General features: G+C 43.0%; 1 protein-coding gene and 2 long non-coding RNA genes across 4 annotated transcripts in view; 1 reads left to right on the top strand and 2 right to left on the bottom strand.

Annotated features, from left to right (window-relative positions):
• Positions 1-3,181: 3,181 nt before the first annotated feature.
• On the bottom strand, positions 3,182-6,397 carry LOC147198372 (uncharacterized). Of its 2 annotated transcripts, XR_015102374.1 has the most exons (4): positions 6,344-6,397; positions 5,677-5,784; positions 3,698-3,827; positions 3,182-3,421 (listed from the first exon to the last, which is right to left on the bottom strand). It is a non-coding gene; the product is annotated as an uncharacterized LOC147198372 (long non-coding RNA). The 2 variants fall into 2 exon arrangements; XR_015102373.1 differs by having other exon boundaries at positions 3,182-3,827.
• Positions 6,398-7,257: 860 nt separating this feature from the next.
• Positions 7,258-19,267, bottom strand: part of pde11a (phosphodiesterase 11a) — a 29,202-nt gene continuing 17,192 nt past the window's right edge. Inside the window, exons 11-20 of the mRNA XM_086124078.1 lie at positions 18,512-18,658; positions 17,215-17,322; positions 16,224-16,333; positions 15,313-15,403; positions 14,123-14,223; positions 13,863-13,940; positions 13,708-13,771; positions 13,550-13,624; positions 12,838-12,921; positions 7,258-9,466 (exon numbers count right to left, since the gene is read on the bottom strand). Coding sequence (XP_085980204.1) covers positions 9,239-9,466; positions 12,838-12,921; positions 13,550-13,624; positions 13,708-13,771; positions 13,863-13,940; positions 14,123-14,223; positions 15,313-15,403; positions 16,224-16,333; positions 17,215-17,322; positions 18,512-18,658 — 1,086 coding nt within the window. The 3' untranslated portion in view covers positions 7,258-9,238. The remainder of the gene's footprint in view (positions 9,467-12,837; positions 12,922-13,549; positions 13,625-13,707; positions 13,772-13,862; positions 13,941-14,122; positions 14,224-15,312; positions 15,404-16,223; positions 16,334-17,214; positions 17,323-18,511; positions 18,659-19,267) is intronic.
• Positions 10,738-14,057, top strand: LOC147198371 (uncharacterized). Its single transcript, XR_015102302.1, has 3 exons — positions 10,738-11,118; positions 12,271-12,400; positions 13,919-14,057. It is a non-coding gene; the product is annotated as an uncharacterized LOC147198371 (long non-coding RNA).

The raw sequence follows: 19,267 nt of genomic DNA, 5'->3' as shown, positions 1-19,267 counted from the left end.
AATAGCAGCAGCGCGCAACCTTGGACTTAGCAGACGATAGAAGCTCCCGCAGCTGCTTTTACGCCGCTATTTTTATCGTTTTGATATAAATGCACTTTGCCATTTCATTCACAATAATGCATACTTGCAAACACGCTTTAAATGCTGGTTATTTGTTCTTAGTTATTATTTTTTTCTTATTTTTGATGCAATTTTTGTGACTTATTTCGAGTAGAGCTACTTTTTTTTTACTTCCCTTTTTAACTTCTGTCATTCTTTTGTCTACTTTTTTTTCCTTCTTACTTTACTTCTAACTCTGAGTCCTAATGTAGCTCCAAGTTTGCCTGCTTACAATTTAATACTTTTTTTTTTGATCCGAGGAGCACTTAGTGGGATCACTTGCAATGCAGATACAGTCAAACCTCGGTTTTCATCCATAATCCGTTCCAGAAGGCTGTTCGAAAACCGATTTGTTCGAAAACCGAAACCACGATCTCTTTAAAATATAAATGTTTATTGAACGCGTCTGCTCACAATGGAAAGCAACACGAGTAAGCGTCACTTCCTCGTCTTCCCGAGGAAGTCTTTATATGTAAGGCTTTATATAAGGCTTTAAAAGAAACGACCATGTACAGTATATAGTGTAAGCGTTTTTAGCCGAAAAAAAACGACCATGTATAGTAAGGCGTTTTTAACCGAAAAAAAGACCATGTATAGTAAGGCGTTTTTAGCTGAAAAAAACGACCATGTATAGTAAGACGTTTTTCGACGAAAAAAAAAGACCATGCATAGTAAGGGGTTTTTAACCGAAAAAAACCCGACCATGTATAGTAAGGCGTTTTTAACCGAAAAAAACGACCATGTATAGTAAGGCGTTTTTAGCCGGAAAAAAAAGACCATGTATAGTAAGGCGAAAAAAACGACCATGTGTGGTAAGGCATTTTGGGCCGAAAAAAACGACCATGTATGGTAAGGTGTTTTTTGCTGAAAATAACGACCATGTGTAGTAAGGCATTTTTTAGCCGAAAAAAACGACCATGTATAGTAAGGCGTTTTTAACCGAAAAAAACGACCACGTATAGTAAGCCGTTTTTAACCAGAAAAAAACGACCATGTATAGGAAGGCGTTTTAACCCGAAAAAAACGACCATGTATAGTAAGGCGTTTTTAGCCGAAAAAAATGACCATGTATAGTAAGGCGTTTTTAGAGAAATAAAACGACCATGTATAGTAAGGCGTTTTTAGCCGAAAAAAACGACCATGTATAGTAAGGCGTTTTTCGACGAAAAAAACGACCATGGGTAGGCGTTTTTAGCCGAAAAAAAATGACCATGTATAGTAAGGCGCTTTTAGAGAAATAAAACGACCATGTATAGTAAGCAGTGTTTCGACGAAAAAAACGACCATGTATGGTAAGGCATTTTTAACCGAAAAAAAGACCATGTATAGTAAGGCGTTTTTAGACAAAAAAAACGACCATGTATAGTAAGGAGTTTTTGGCCTGAAAAAAAACGACATAGTATAGTAAGGCGTTTTTGAGCTGAAAAAAACGACATACTGTAGTATAGTAAGGCGTTTTTGGCCCGAAAAAACGACAGTATCGTAAGGCACTTTTGGCCCGAAAAAAACGACATAGTATATATAGTAAGGCGTTTTTTGTCCGAAAAAAAGACATAGTATAGTAAGGCGTTTTTGAGACGAAAAAAACGACATAGTATAGTAAGGTGTTTTTTGTCCGAAAAAAAGACATAGTATAGTAAGGCGTTTTTGAGCCGAAAAAACGACATAGTATAGTAAGGCGTTTTTGGCCCGAAAAAAACGACATAGTATAGTAAGGCGTTTTTGAGCCGAAAAAAACGACAGTATTTATAGTAAGGCGTTTTTGAGCCGAAAAAAACGACATAGTAGAGTAAGGCGTTTTTGGCCCGAAAAAACGACATAGTACAGTAAGGCGTTTTTGAGCCGGAATAAAGACATAGTATAGTAAGGCATTGTTGAGCCGAAAAAAACGACATAGTATAGTAAGGCGTTTTTGGCCCGAAAAAAACAACATAGTATAGGCGTTTTTGAGCCGAAAAAAATGACATAGTATAGTATGCCGTTTTTGAGCCGAAAAAAACAACATAGTATAGGCGTTTTTGAGCCGAAAAAAATGACATAGTATAGTATGCCGTTTTTGAGCCGAAAAAAACAACATAGTATAGGCGTTTTTGAGCCGAAAAAAATGACATAGTATATATAGTAAGGCGTTTTTTGCCCGAAAAAAACGACATAGTATAGTAAGGCGTTTTTGGCCTGAAAAATCGACAGTATAGTAAGGCGTTTTTGAGCCGAAAAAAAAGACATAGTATAGGCAGGCGTTTTTGGCCCGAAAAAAATGACATAGTATATATAGTAAGGCGTTTTTGAGCCGAAAAAAATGACATAGTATAGTAAGGCGTTTTTGGCCTGAAAAAAACGACAGTATAGTAAGGCGTTTTTGAGCCGAAAAAAACGACATAGTATAGGCAGGCGTTTTTGGCCCGAAAAAAATGACATAGTATATATAGTAAGGCGTTTTTGAGCCGAAAAAAACGACATAGTATAGTAAGGAGTTTTTGAGCCGAAAAAAACGACATAGTATATATAGTAAGGCGTTTTGGAGCCGAAAAAAACGACATAGTATAGTAAGGCATTTTTGGCCCGAAAAAAACGACAGAATAGTAAGGCGTTTTGGAGCCGAAAAAAACGACATAGTATAGTAAGGCGTTTTTTGCCTGTTTTTTTCGGGCCAAAAACGCCTTACTATACTATGTCGTTTTTTTCGGCTCAAAAACGCCTTACTATACTATGTCGTTTTTTTCGGCTCAAAAACGCCTTACTATACTGTCGTTTTTTTCGGCTCAAAAACGCCTTACTACTATGTCGTTTTTTTCGGGCCAAAAACGCCTTACTATACTGTCGTTTTTTTCGGCTCAAAAACGCCTTACTATACTGTCATTTTTTTCGGCTCAAAAACGCCTTACTATACTATGTCGTTTTTAGTATAGTAAGGCGTTTTTGAGCCGAAAAAAACGAAATAGTATAGTAAGGCGTTTTTGGCAAGAAAAAAACGACATAGGTATGGTACTATAACGACAAACTTACTATTCATTAGGGGTGTATAACATACGGCCGGAACCGGCCTGCAGGATAATTTAAAAGTCAAAAAATGCACAAAAGACACGGAATGAATATTTTTAATTGGATGCAATTCGTGGAATATCCACGAGGGGGAGACACTGTTTTGATCAGAGGAAAAGACAACATTGTTTTGATCAGAGAAGAAGACAACAGCAGCTTCAGTCTGTCACTGAGACACGCAACACAACAAGCCTCATTTCATTTTTCAGAGTTGAAGGAAGATTGTTCTTGGGTCCTCCGTGCCACAAGACGGAGTCACCTGCTCACCGCCAGAGTCCACCTACGAGCACAGACCGGCAGGCAACACTTTTTGCGCTTTTTCCTGTTATTCGCAAGGTGCTAAAGTCAAACTTTGGGCCAGCCTGTAAAGTAGGAGACATTTACACTCGTTCAATGCACCATCATGACTACTTTTTTGACTTTTTTTTTCTCCCCCAGGCAGCAGTAAACATGATCAGCTTCCTGCTCTCGAAAGACCCAACAGTCTATCTCCCTGGTAAGTTTCATGCCCAACACATCTTTGTCTGCACAAGAAATTGACTTGCGTGTAACTCACGGATGCCTTTCCTCTCAGGTCAACACACCTGTCCCACGTTCTTCTCAAGAGCTGACCACTTCGCTGCCCAGCAACAAGCAGACTGCAATCCAACTTGAAACTTTTTCCTCTGCTTTTGTGATTGTCTACTCTGCAAAAGAAATAAAGCTTGATTACAAAGAACACTTCAACTTTTACATGGTCGTTTTTTTCGTCGAAAAACGCCTTACTATACATGGTCATTTTTTTCAGCTAAAAATGCCTTACTATACATGGTCGTTTTTTCTGGCTAAAACGCCTTACTATACATGGTCGTTTTTTTCAGCTAAAAACGCCTTGCTATACATGGTCGTTTTTTTTGGGCTAAAAACGCCTTACTATACATGGTCGTTTTTTCTGGCTAATTCCGCCTTACTATACATGGTCGTTTTTTCTGGCTAAAAACGCCTTACTATACATGGTCGTGTTTTTTTTGGGGCTAAAAACGCCTTACTATACATGGTCGTTATTTTCGGCTAAAAACGCCTTACTATACATGGTCGTTTTTTTTGGGCTAAAAACGCCTTACTATACATGGTCTTTTTTTCGGCTAAAAACGCCTTACTATACATGGTCGTTTTTGACGCTAAAAATGCCTTACTATACATGGTCGTTTTTGACGCTAAAAATGCCTTACTATATACATGGTCGTTTTTTTCGTCGAAAAACGCCTTACTATACATGGTCTTTTATTTCGGTTAAAAACGCCTTACTATACATGGTCGTTTTTTCCGGCTAAAAACGCCTTACTATACATGGTCATGTTTTTTTTGGGGCTAAAAACGCCTTACTATACATGGTCGTTTTTTCTGGCTAAAAACGCCTTACTATACATGGTCGTTTTTTTTCCGGCTAAAAACGTCTTACTATACATGGTCATTTTTTTCGGCTAAAAATGCCTTACTATACATGGTCGTTTTTTCTGGCTAAAACGCCTTACTATACATGGTCGTTTTTTTCGGCTAAAAACGCCTTGCTATACATGGTCGTTTTTTTTGGGCTAAAAACGCCTTACTATACATGGTCGTTTTTTCTGGCTAATTACGCCTTACTATACATGGTCGTTTTTTCTGGCTAAAAACGCCTTACTATACATGGTCGTTTTTTTTTCGGCTAAAAACGTCTTACTATACATGGTCATTTTTTTCGGCTAAAAATGCCTTACTATACATGGTCGTTTTTTTTGGCTAAAAACACCTTACTATACATGGTCATTTTTTTCGGCTAAAAACGCCTTACTATACATGGTCGTTTTTTTTTTCGTCTAAAAACACCTTACTATACATGGTCGTTTTTTCTGGCTAAAAACGGCTTACTATACATGGTCGGGGGGGTTTTCGGTTAAAAACGCCTTACTATATATATATACATGGTCGGTTTTTTTCGGCTAAAAATGCCTTACTATACATGGTCGTTTTTTTCGGCTAAAAACACCTTACTATACATGGTCGTTTTTTTCGGTTAAAAACGCCTTACTATACATGGTCGGTTTTTTTTGTCTAAAACGCCTTAGTATACATGTCATTTTTTTCGTCGGAAAACGCCTTACAATGCATGGTCGGTTTTTTTCGGCTAAAAACGCCTTACTATATATACATGGTCGTGTTTCTTTTTCGGATTAAAACGCCTTACTATACATGGTCGTTTTTTTCGGCTAAAAACGCCTTACTATACATGGTCGTTTTTTTCGGCTAAAAACAACAACACACTCTTCTGGTCAAGTTTTTAAATGACATTGAAGTGGGCCAAGTTAGTCATATGTATTTATATATTTTATATATATATATGTATATGCATACATAGACACATTTTTTGACTAACTTGATCCACTTCAAGGTTTAAAAACATATTCCAGAAGTGCTTGATGATGCTCGGATTGTCAATGTGGAGTTGACACTGTTGTGCAGTACACGAAGCTGAAGTTTAAGTTGTGTGAGAGACAGACAGGCGGGTGCACTCACCTCCACCTGTCAGACACCAGCTCTTCAAGCACACCACACAGCTCAGTACTCACGCGTGTCCAAATGCAGGTTGGCGTCCCTTCCGCATGTCCTTCAAATCTGACTCATCTGGTCAGGCAGAAAAACAAAACAAAAGTGGAAAGTCACACACTGTAGTCCATAAAAACGTTGTTTCTTTTGAATTTGAGTCATTATTCGTAAAGTGGCAGACTTTTACTTTCAACCCATCAATTTCCAAACCTGCCCGCACTCGCAATGCGTCTGTTTGAGCTATCCACTCGCGGCTCTCTCCCCACACCTAAAGTACTGTACAATGAGCAACCTCCTTTCGAAAAACAAAAAACTAATTTGTGGCAATTGTTTTGAAACAAATCTGCCCCCCCCCCCTGATATGAAGCCATCACACTTCCACTGCTGATAGCAGCTTTGGTGCGGAAAACACACAGAATAGTATTCAAGTCAAACGCTGTTCGCGATTGCTTTTTGATTGACAGCTGAGGTCTACTTGTCGGCGGCGTGCTCGCTCACTGCCCCCTTTGCTGATATTGTTTTTTACGTTGAGTCACAACAACAAAATTAAAGGAGCAACGTGTCGTAATAACTCTGACCCAATTTGCCTTGAACATTTTAAACTGCGAAGTCAGTTTAAAATGTTCAAATTACTCACCGAGAACAGGGCTTGTTGACAGCGGAAAAACTTGCTCATTGAACCGGATGTGGTACCATTCTTGTGCTTGTACTTATTCTTCTTCTTGGTGAATCGGATGTCTTTAGTTCATATCGCCCCCTACTGTCCGGGAAACCACAAAGGCGTTTGGCAAGCAATCTGAATTTAATTTACAGTATTAGCCAAGCGTGCAAAAACACTAAATTAGGGCATATCTTGAAGAACCACAGATTTCAAGGACAGTCGATCCACTGAGCTGGTGGAAATACCGAGCTTCCGTCTACCCCCGTTTGATCAAAGCAATGGAGAGTCGTAGATTGTGCATTGTAGCAACATCTGTACCGATCCAAATGAACCGGATCACCAAAAAGAGCCGAAAATCCCATCACTACAGTAATGCTAACTGTTCCACTCATACATAACTCCTCCGACAGTGTCCCACAAAAAAAAAAATCCCGATTGAAATAAGACACTTAGCAAAGCACTATTGGTTGAACTATCAGATCAAGTGTAGTGTGAAGTAGGTTTCCTTGATAAAATACTACTCTAATATTGTTAATATTTATAAATGAAGGGTTACGTTCAGCAACAGGTGGATTTTTTTTTACCATAACATAGCTGCAAATTACAACACATGGTAAAATCTTTTTTGCTCAAACTTAAAAACAAAAAATAAATAAACCCCGATGTGCCTAAAAAAGTCATTTTAGAAAATCTGTGTCAAAAATCTAATTTGGGGACACATAATGCTATCACTGATTCAACATTTCTGTTGAACGGCGTTATTTTTTTTGGGCTTTTCCGTTTTATTGAGTTTTTAGGGAGCAAGTCAAATTTTGCCCACACGAGGGCAGCACGTTACTGGGAGAAACTGTGAGCAGTCTCATTATCAATGAAGTCAAATCCAGGCCATGTAGCAGCATCATGTTTATTCAAAGTTTAGTACAGAAATCCAGAAACATTGCACATCAGCGTCATCATGCCCGGGCTTATTCTTTCATTTAAATAAGTCCAAAAACACAAAGAGAAGAAACACGTTACATCATGTAACTTACATCTCCCCCCCGCCACCCCAAAAAAAAACAACAACCCCCCCCCCCCCCAGACACAATTAGGGGAAGGGGATTAATAGAAAAATAGAACCGTGATATTTATGATCAACACAACCTCATGCAATACAATTGAAGACATGCGCTCGTCCGGAAACCCGAGGTATTCGTTAGGCTCCCACGCTTGCTACATCCTCAGAGTTGTCTCGGAATGCAACACACGGGTTATTAAAAACATGCAACTCAAATGTTCTTCAATGAAAATGTCACATTAAGAATCATGCCTGGCAAGGTGCACAAGGTCACTCAAAAACAAACAAAAAACAAAACAACACAAGTCATAAGGCAACAACGTAAACTACTACTTAAGGGTAAAGATTGTCTTTGTGACCCGTTGGGTACTTCAGCACCACAACAAAAGCTGAGTCAGTCAGAGCCATCCTTGGATGTGAAAAGACAGAAGTCAGAAGAAATAGTGAGGAGTTTAAAAAGGCCAAATGTCAGAGAAATAAATGCAAAAATCAGTCCGTGAGATTAAATGGCTTACTTGAGCAGGAATACACAGCAACTTCATCAAGGCACATTTTGTGTGTGTGCGTGTGTGCGTGAGAATCAGTGTGTTTTATGTGTATTTTTTCATTAATGGGGAAGATTGGGTCTGGATTTAGTTCAGTCCGGATGTATTTGGACCCAACCCCCACTGATTTTGCCTTTATACGTCATCATCATAAATCATAAACGTCTTTGTTAATTTAATTTAGAGACATTCTACAGATGTGATCGGAACTGTGGCCGCTGCTCAGTAGAGGGAGCGCGGGCGACGCCCCACCAACAACAGAGGTCAGTGTGTCATAAAAGTAATCTAAACATTAACAAATGGAATCAAAATAATTCTGTGTATTTTTAAATGAGCAGGTTAAATGGCATCCGAGTCAGAAGTTGGCTTAATTTTACCAGCATAGGATTCAATTATGAATCCATCTGTTGGGTAAGATAAGCAAGCCCCCACCACAATATAAAACAAAATGCATTGACTGCATAACCCAATTATCGCTATCGACTGTTGGGTTCGAGTTTGCACAACAACATTGGGGTTGCAGGGACACCAACATTGGGTTGGAAAAGATATGCCTTCTTGAATTTGCCATTTTTGTTTCCGATTCTCGCTTTTCATTCACTGCCATTGACTACTTCTCCCGTGAGCTGTGGATTTAGCGCCATCTTGTAGCATCTTAGGGTGTTACACGTGACAAGTGTTATATTCTCGAAATATAAAATGGATTTCATTCCAAACTGTAAAATGCCACATTGCTGTGAAAAGTCTGACTTTCATAACCATCTTGACTGTTTGATGGTAAATCAACTCACGGTGGTGGAAAATGGCAAAATAATTGTTAAAAGAAAAAAAAAAACTCCATCACGGGTGCCATTTTCTAGAATGTCCATGTCAAAGGAGGCCATGCATTTTTCATGGAGAATGTTTCAAACAAGGCACAGGAGGGAAGGAAGTGGAGCAAGCGGGGCTGCTCCGGCAACACATCATCCTTCTACGGCCACAATCCACAGTTTTGTGACAGCACTTGAACGCAACGCGCTCTTCAGGAGCCGACAGTATGTACACATTTACAAATAACATCCGTCGCGCAGGTGCCCGCTCTTCAGTCTTCGTGCAATGAACGCACTACAGAAGTCCGCCATGCTGACGCAGCGCATCCGCGGCCGCTGTGACAACCTTGACACGCCTCCGGCAGCTTTTCCGCTCTTCTCAGAGGAGCAAGAGGGTCTGAGGACCCCCCCGCACAAGTCGCAGGCCGTAAGACGAAGAGAGACCTCAATAAAAAGCTCGCTAACCTAGCGATGTCGAGGCCGCCGCACGGTCCGCGCTGCTGCTACGGCAGGGGGAGGAGCCACCCGTCTTGGACGCCGTGCAGCCGACGGGCTCCAAGGGGCTCGCCGGAGCAGAAACACTGTGCTCGTCGTGTTGCCGCTTGTTGTTCAACTCCTCCCATTTGGACCTGTTGGCTTGGATCATGTCCAGCATGGGCTTCAGTTTGGGATTTAACTTGACCAGAGTCTACAAAGACACAAAAGAGACGTCACAAAAGTAGGACAATAGACTCCAATCAATTTAGTCAATGGAACAGGGTCTCATTTGTCTTGCTCCTTCCCTCCTGCTCCTCCGTGCGTACCTGCTCAGCCCTCCCCTCTCTGCTCTCCAAGAAGGCAAGGGAAAAAAGGCTATTTGGAGCCAATTCATTTAATGACAGCCAGTAACAGTGGTTGACTTTGTCAAACCGTTAATTCACCCAGACCTACTCTGTGTATTGTCATCTTGGCTGTCTATATGTTGCTCCACCCTTTGTATTCAAATCCATTGTGTGGAGGGTTATAACGCCATGACACCGATGCTAGTAGTTAGCTTGTCTACAATGCTTTGTGGGTTCTTTGTTTTTGTGGTTAAGTAGACATGTATTTCTCAGTTTTATGTTCAGTTTGACAGCAAACTTCAAACGTGAGTGGCAATAAGCAGCTTGAGGCCCGACTTGCTGTTGGCTCCAACCCTCCCTGTCCTTTCTCTGCGGCGTGGGGCTGCTGATCCCTTGTTGTCATAGAAATAGCATTGTGCGCATCACTGGCACGTGACAATTAATTGACTGTGCCAAACTCTGCCTCGACAAAAAAAAAAAAAAAGCTTTGCCACTCTATCACAGCACTTTGTCACAAATCTGAGATGTCAGATGAACCCTTTCAGGGACAGCGGCCACTACAGTGGACATCTTCTCATGTCATCAGGTTCCAGGGTGCGCGAAAGGAGAGATTCAAACAGCACAATGTTGCTTTTACATTCTTCGGAGAGTGGACTGCCTTTCTGTGTTCTGTTGATGTCCGCTCCGCTGTGTACAAGGCACCAAGTAGAACATCAGCACATTATTCGACCCATTATTCATCTCGATCCAGACGCTGCACCCAGTGGACTGGATCCATTAACTCTGCTTCATATGAAATGCACTCCACTCACACAACCGATGAAAACCTCCTCCTTTGAAGCCTGCAGAGGTGCATTGCCAGCACGCGCTCTCTCACACACACACAAAGGCAATTGTATATGATGTGAAACCCATTCCGCCATACGCTTTATGAAATGGAGCTTTTCCTGGATGCCTTTTGGAGTCGTACCCTGGACTGGTCGATCGGCAACCAATCGTAGGCCACAAAAAGACAAAGGACCAAGTGCTTGGTGGTGGTGATCAATGACTTCCAGTTAGTGTTAACACACTTGTGTAGCTTCACGGCAACTGTTTGCCTTTGTCTCCCCCTGTAGGAGATTGACAGCAACGACGCGATGTGACAGTGATGCAATTAGGAGAGGGCTGAAAGGTCACTCTGGATGCCCGACACACGAGCCACTGCTTGGGTTTCTCACTCGTCCACATCCACCATGCGGCGGTGTCACTATTCCTCATAGGAAGAGTGAGGGAGAAGCGCAGGATGGTTATATAAGGGGGAGATTAATATTCCATGGAGCATCAAGACAGCGCCAGGAGAAAGAGATCAACAAGATCAAGAAAGAGACCTTCCAACCATTGCCTCCCCGCTGCCTCGCCTCTGCCTCTGTTCTCCCTCCTCTCGTCTAATTGGCGGCGGCATGATCGTGTGCTCCGTATCTGCATCCTCCTCCAAACATCAGCTTTGCCGCCGCGGCGGTGAACGAACGCCCCCGCGCAGGTACCGCGACGCGTCTTACTTTGATGCTTTGGACACAATGCGCATGATCAGTTCTGACTCGTGTCCCCTAATTGAATAAATGGCACGGCGGACATGATTGGTACTGTCCAGCCGCGATGGCTTCGCGCGCGCCTCATCTTGCCTCAGTCTCGCTTCGCCTTCTGTCGCCCACGCAGCGGGAGCGGGGGGGGGGGGGGGGGGATGCAGGGGGTGCATGGCTCATTGACGTCATTGGCTCACGCACATTTTCTCACAGGCCGTTTTGCACTCAGCCTCAAAGAGAAAGCTCCCACTTGCAAGGCTACATTACAGTACAGTAAATGACAAGCGCAACGATACGGAAAGCCGTATGAACATTCATTCGGTGTTCTTGATATCCAACTCGGCGCAGGTACTCGTAGTCGGGATTTAAAGTGAGGCGGCATTTAAATCTCACAAGAATATCGAAAACTCCTCCTTTAGGTCTAACAACACAAAGCGAAGCCATCGGGAGTTTTTGGAGTGACCAATTATTGCTTGAAATTTCAAAATCATCACAATGTTTCAATACGAGAAGAAATCATGACGTGCTTTAATTCAGATTCTTTCCATTTGTGCCCTCTCAGCATTCTACCAACTTCTGATCCGCCCATTCACCAAACCAGTTCTCGGTATCCAAGTCCGAGCAGCTTGCGCTCGTGCCAAATGTCAGCTCAAATTTCACAGGCTCAGATTGTACAGCAGCTCCATCTCCGTGAACACAAACTGTCAGTGAAAAAAAATTCAGCGTCGGCCACGAAGGATTTCTTATCTTGCCGTTGCATGCGCACAAAGCATCCGCTCGTCTGCGCCGCATTCAACCTTGGAGGGCTTTTATTCAATGAGGGATGTGTTCGTGGAAGAAGGTTCTAAATGGACGTGGGCAGAGACTTTTATTGCTTTGCATTGGGGTGGGCGGTGTGGGGGGGGGGGGCTGCAGATCAAGAACCAGGTGAAGGATTTACACCTAATGGACATACAAGTATGTATTAGGACACCTGGCAATTACGCCGACAGGATCGATGCAGACAAGATGATTCTTGGTTCAAATCTTGGCTACAAAAATATTTTTAGAAACTGCTGCTTTTCTGTGTGTGTGTGTGTGTGTGTGTGTGTTTGTGTGCGCGCGTGCAGGAGTTCCCATGAAATGGCTGACATTAGCCCATCGGAATGACAGGTAGTGCACTGTCAACGACAAGATGCCCCCCCCCCCAACAAACAAACAAAAAACTCATACTACTGGACATCGCTGCAGAGTTGTCAGGTGAGCATGCGGCTTGTTAACAAATTGGTTCAACCCCCCCCCCCCCCCCCCCCCCCCAACAGTAAAAACGGCAATGACAGATGGGATTCGGGAATGGGGCCCCCTACTGGCCAGCTGTCAAACATGCCGACAACAAAACGAAGCGCTCTTATCTTCAGCGTATCCTTTTAGCCTTCTGAGAATTTTGCACATTTCAGGTTTGGACTAATGTTGACATAAAAGTTATATGCATCATAAAAGAAATCGCTTCTAGAAACGCCCCTGCAGGCAACCAATCCAGGGTGTAACCTACCTCTCGCCCTAAATCATTCATGACCCGCAACAGGACATTAAAAATGGATTGACGGAGGGATAGGTCTTGTCGAACTTTTATTTCCCCGACCAGTGTGACTTAGGCTACAAACAATTTTGTGCAGCGGCCGCCTTGAGAAGCTTACCTCATAGAGCGGCGCACAAATTCCATCAATCCACTCCAATTGAAGACCGGGCAGCTCGTCTTTTCTGTTTCGGTCAAAGATGGCCTGAAACACAAACAGAGGAGTGAGTGAGTCGCTTCGTTCCCGTATTGTCACGTGGGCAGAAGCAACAGTGCGAGTCGCTTTACGGCAACAAATCATTTCTCATTTTCCCCGCCACCTCTTTCGGCAGTGTTTATTAAGAGGCTTCACGCAGCCTGCGCTTCAGAGATAGTTGCTGCGACTCACTGCCCAAGTTAATATTTTATTTCCGACACCCACGCTTTAAACTGTACAAGTTTAACATAAAGAGCTTGGCTGAGGGTGAGGGGACTCGCTGTATTCAAGTACAGGCAATATGGCCTGGCTTGATTAGCCATTGTGCTTAATCGCACATGCATGAAAATGCTGTTGTCGTGGTCGTTGAGAAATGTCTGTCGATTCACGTCTTTGGGGGGAAAAAAAGGTTGACGGTAGAGGCTGGCCTTCAAAGCAAACAGTCCGGATGGGGCTGAATTCATAACGCATCAGTAGCTCAGACGGAAGTGAATACAAAAACTAACAACAAAAAAATGAAAGAATTCTTCAACGAGTTTCTGTGGGTTCCTCAGGTAAAAAAAAAAAAAAAAACTGCCAGCGTGAGCAGGCTGAGAATGTGTGACAGTTTTCCACTGAGATGTTCTGATCCACTCACCGCGGGTGTGAGCTTCAACTCCGATCGTTCCCTGTCGCCCTGCTCAAAGAACTCGCTGGTCACCAACTCAGCCACCTGCAGCGAGGGGAAGACCGAGAAACGCTTCACAAACACATTTTGACCCCTTCATCAAACAGACGAGCCTGAATTACTCTCACCTTGCGGGATATTTCCCAAGGCTTGGTGACAGCGCCGAGATCACATGCTGTCATCATCATGGATCTCAGGGGGGAAAGGACGGTCTGTGTTATTTTCAATTTTTAGCCCCAAAAAATGTTTTGTTTTGTTTTGTTTCTAAATCATGCCGTTTCACCTGCACATGTCTCTGTGGGCTTTCACGTTCCAGTTATACTCCCCTTTGTTCACCAGTTCAAAGAACGTGGTTCTGTTCCTGAATGGGGAGAAGTAGCAGGTGTAAGACGCACAAGATCCACAAGGGGGCGTTGTGAACCAAACTAAACCAGAACAGGTTGAAGACTCGGTTCGTATACTGTACTGTAATATATAATAAATAATGGTCTCTCCTTGTACAACCGCCAATTGTGTTCTTTAAAATGACGATGTAGCACATACTCAAAGTAAAGCGTGAGATCGGTGGCCAGAATCGACTGCTTGAGCAGCTGCATGAGGTTGCTGTACTCGGTGGACGAGAGGTTGGAGAAGATGTTGTGACCCTGTGGAAGACGCCACACAACCACAGTCAATTGATCAATCAGACACAACGGATACCGAGGAGCACTCAACACAACACGAAGTAGACCTGCACAATCTAAAAAGTCTCTCTCTTTTCCCATATGCAAGGGCAAATCCCAAGAATTGCTCTCACTTGTGAGATGACAGAAGTGATTGGAAAAAAAAAAACGGATCGAGAGGATGTAAATTACTATTTTAATTTGCATCCAGTTTGATTAGTTTGATTAGTTTAGTTTTAAACCGGATACATTCATATGAAGCCCTCGTCACATTCTGTAATAAAGCAACGTGAGAACGACGGGAGCAAAAGAAGCCACGTGATGGGAGGGAGCGATGTATAAAATTGTATATTGTCATGAATGATTGGTGCAAACCAGCAGATAGAAACCTGAGGCTGGTCTTCTTTTTGAATTAGCCACGCTATTCATTTATATGCTAATAGGACAGCTCTGGTTCAACGACGTTATCGAGAGAAACCATTAGGATATTCAAAGGAAACATTTGTCGTCTTTGTCAGCAGCGTGATAATGAAGGCGACTAAGCCTCTGCTGCTCAGCCGCGCGCGCAAAACATCTTTAATTATAACCAAAAACAAAACAAGTCACCTGCTAAAATGTCTCTCTCAAACCAATTACCACTAAATCTATCACCCCAGTAATTGTATTGATTTAAAGGTTTGAGTTTGGCTTTTGTTTTGTTTACTCATTTCACAGATGATTACAATGGCCACATATTTGCCGTCTGCCTCAAACGACATGAAATCTTGACTCCGTTGTAAATGAGAACAGTCTGGGAAAATAAACGGCAGGCGCAACTATAAACTCGAACCAGAATGTTGCCGCAGAACACGGGAGGCCGCATTTGCACCGCCGAGACCGAAACAAACCATAGCGCGGCCTACTAACGGGGTGTTAAGAGACGGTCAAAACCATACCATGTGCAATTCATTGTGTTGCACCCAAATGCAGCATTCTGCAGTCATTGACTTGAGAACATCTGGAGGGCTGCATTGCAGCAGATTTAAAAACAACAACAGGAGAATATGAGAGAGCGAGAGAGAGCGTGCTCACCTCGCTTTGCAGGATCATGACAGCGTGGTTGAAGTGGTGGTGCTCAAGAGTAGCGGAGGTCCCGTAAAGCAGAGCAAGAGCCGAGCCTGTCCTGACACACACACAAATAAAACAACATAAAATGCCAGCATTACTTTTACGGTGTCCAAAATGGTGGCAGGTGTGTGCCAATTCCCATTTAACATGAGTTTGAAAATTTTAAAAAACAACAAAAGCCCAAATTTATAACAGCCGTAACCGTTCCAACTGGAACGCCCTTTTAAAAAACGAGAACGCAGGGAGTTCAAAGTAAACACGGTGAAGCTGCATTTAGGTGCTATGCTGCACACGAATGGAATAAGTTGCCAACAATCATGAAGTCGGCGCCGAGTGTAAATGCTTTTAAATCCAGATTGAAAACTTTGCGTTTCCCCGCCATTTGGGTCATGTTTAAAAAAAAAAAAATCTTTTTAGAAACCTACTCTTATATCTTTACTTTACTTTTCAGTGTTCTGAGCGTTTTCTGCTAATGTGTTTGAATCTTGTCAAGGTACCGGCGGCAACTTTTGTTTTCTCCGCTTTGCTTCTGAATGTCGTTAACTGGTGCGTTTATAAATCCTTGCAAGTTTTGTGTCTTTGCTTGTGTGAAGCACATTGAGTTGTCTTGTGCATGAAGTGTGCTCGTAGCAGGCAAAATTGTAATCTTCGTTTCTGTCGCCACTCACAATATTGTAAAGGAAGCAAGCGTAAAGCAACGTAGCACGTATATGTCACCTGCACATTGAAATGTCCTCGTCGGTTCGGCACTTATATAAGTCTTACACAACTTGCCACTTGACTCTTGCCAATCTGCTGACCGGCGCAGGTGGCGAAGCGCTTTCAACGGCGTGTGGGAGGATGCGCGGTCATGGGAGCAAGTCTGAGACACTTACTTTGCCTGGAAGGCGTTGTTGGTGCCCCGGTGATCCAAGTCGTGACACACGCAACCCACGATGAGTGCTAAGATCTCCACTTCTGTCAGAGTCTCCTGGAAGCCGGCCGTCTGATCGGAAGATGAGAAAACAAACGCAAAACGTCCCCGCTCAGCATTTCTTAACGCTTAATTTGCGCGAGCTGTGAGAAGGACAACGAGTAGAAGCGGCAAAGGCTTGGATGAGTGAGTTCAGGAGGCCATGTGCTGAGTGAGTCGCTTTCGAATATTGTGGGCAAAGCCGTCCGTCATTTTCGAGGGAAAAAAAAAAAATCACCCCGTGTCGTGGCAAATTGAAATTCTTAATTAAATGAACGACACTTTGTGCGAGCCGCACGCTTTTCATACTCGACAGGTTTAATTAATAATATTGATGAGTAACGCAAAGTGTAAGGTCAAAGGGAATAGAAGCCGTGCTATTCAGTTTTCATGGGGTGGGGGGCTTCGAAGGCATCACCCGCAAAAAATAGTGAGGGAACACTGGATATCCAGTTTAATATTCATGGCCTATTACTATTCATGCATCAATTCAGGAGCAGAGCTCCAGCGTTGATCGATGATAAAGTAATGATATTTTTCTTCCATTAACATCCAACATCAACAGGTTTCCATTTGCCGACGTGGTCTCGGGAGACTTGAGTGCAAATTGTAAAGAACTGTAATTATTAGAAAACAGATCGCGTTGAGGAAAAAAAAAAGTGATGGAAATATTATGGATTTACCCGAAGTGCTTTGAAATGATAATGGGAACAAATAGTTTTGTAATCTCAGTGCAGCTCGTCAAGCACATCAGCTCAAACCCCAAATCGTGTGAACTCTAACTTGACCTGTTCCTGTGGTGATTTTCTGTTTGTTCCCATTAGAACGATCGTCGAGGTTGCGTTCTATCAAACGAAACGAGAGTTTTCTTTGCCGAGTAAACATCAACTTTCGAGGACGAGAGTCTTCCTTACCGTGAGCATGGCAAACATGCACTGGCACACATTGAAGGCGTGTCTCCAGTTGTGGTACAGAACCATCCGGTAGTTTTTCCTCACCGTCAGCAGCCATCGACACAGCGTCTGGCGGGGAGGGAACACAGCGAGGCGGGTCGGGGGGGGGGGGATTAAAATTATACCATACTTTGCTATAAATAACCAAAATAATATGTCTTTCCTTTGTTTTGGTCTAAAGAAGCACAAGAACATTCGGAAAATGTTGAAATGTAATGAACGTATCTTTTACAAAACATTTCATGAAGCACCTTAGATTTCCTGAGACAAATGTGCAATTTACTTTTATCATTCACATATATGCATTGCAACTGATCCCACTGATTGTACAAAGGCGCAAAACTTGAACAAGTAATTGGTATTGAAAAATAGGGTAATGCACTTTTAAGATTAAACGAGATTTATAAAAAAAAAAGGAATTTTTTAAACATTTGCACATGTGCATATAAAACCTAAATGTAATCCCTGCCCACACCTTACAAACTAAGGAAAGTGCTGTTAAATGTGTAAAGAATAAAGTATTCACATGTCCTTGACAGCGTCTGTTGTGCTGGGTCTGACTGCTGTTGTCTTCTTCTCTGATCAAAACAGTGTGTCCCCTGGCGGATACTCCATGAATTGCACCTTATTAGAAATATTCATTCCTTGCCTTTTATACATTTTTTTCACTTTTAAATTATCCTGCGGGCCCGATCGAACCTCCTTGGGGGCCGGTCCCGGCTCGCGGGCCGTATGTTTGACACCACTGTCATAAAGTGTGCCGATTGCCACAGACGTGATTTGGTTGTCGAGCGTGACTTGTTCAGACCGACCGGTCAGAGCGCCAAGATTGTTTGAGTGTGGCCTGCTGCCAAAATGTTAAATCTTGAAATCCCATCGCTAATATAGTTTCCTTTAGATCAGGGAGAAATACTGATTCCAAAGGCCATATGCAGATTGGATTGACGTGATCTGATTGGGCCCTCCCAAAAAAAGAAATCTAATATCGAACATGGAAGCAGGGGCAGCCAAGAGGAACGCTTCAAGATGAAGAAAATAGACCGTTGGGATTAAATTCAACAATTTGACACAATGTCGGCTTTAAATGTAGGTCAGTGCCCGAGATTTTCCCAATGGTTTCAACACAGGATTTCAGGGTTCACTGAAGTAGTCTTCCATAAGCCTTTCAGGGACAACGGTTACGACAGTGGACAGTTTATCATGTTATCAGATTACAGAATGCATGAAAGGGTTCAGAACAACGAGGCTGTGTCCTCACCTCATAGTCAATCTTAAATTTGGGAACCATTCCCAGCTCCATGAACATCCTCAGAGCGGCCGTTATCATGGCGTCAACGTCCAGGGAGAAATCGTCGAAGGAGAGCTTGTCAATCCCCAGCTCGCACACCAGAGGGATGTTGGCGGCCTGCGGCGGTGAAACGCAGAGAGGGACACACAGGAAATGAGTTTTGGAGTTCTGCCGAGGTCGCAGGATGCGTGGAGGGCTCAACATTAATGAGGGGAGCCCGAAAACCAGATTGCGCTGTTTATTTTTACAGTTGATTAGACGCAAAATGTGACATCATTAGTGGAGCATTTCACATCAACAATCCCAATTAAGCATATTCATCGTGAAGTGCGGTCTGCTCTGTTTGCTATTTCGATGACCGTCTTTGATTGTGGCTTAACCAGCACATCATTTTAATGAATCAAAGTTGGCCTGCGCGCACTTTGGTTGTAGTACATATAGTGGTGTGATTTATTTTATTTTTTTATACCGCCCATCATAATCTCTGCACTGATGTTCAGCACTCAGGTGTATCTTGACCTCTCTCTTAATTCGCAGCTTCGGGTATTCGCAAATGTCAGCCAGGTTTTATTTACCGACGCCACTGGCTCTTGCAGATAAGCGCGCTGAATGAGGATCCATATGTAGAGCAGTTATGAAAGAAGTGGGTTGTGGTGGCGGCTGCGGCTGGGGGTGATGATGCACAGCACGTTGCTGAAGAGATCACACAGGCGCACGGGGGGGGGG

This window comes from Hippocampus guttulatus, chromosome 11 (assembly GCF_054856545.1).
Source record: "Hippocampus guttulatus isolate MCC_2025c chromosome 11, RoL_Hgut_1.0, whole genome shotgun sequence".
Taxonomy (NCBI): domain Eukaryota; kingdom Metazoa; phylum Chordata; class Actinopteri; order Syngnathiformes; family Syngnathidae; genus Hippocampus; species Hippocampus guttulatus.
Note: the sequence above shows the minus strand (reverse complement) of the source record. Positions and strands in the feature narration are given on the sequence as shown.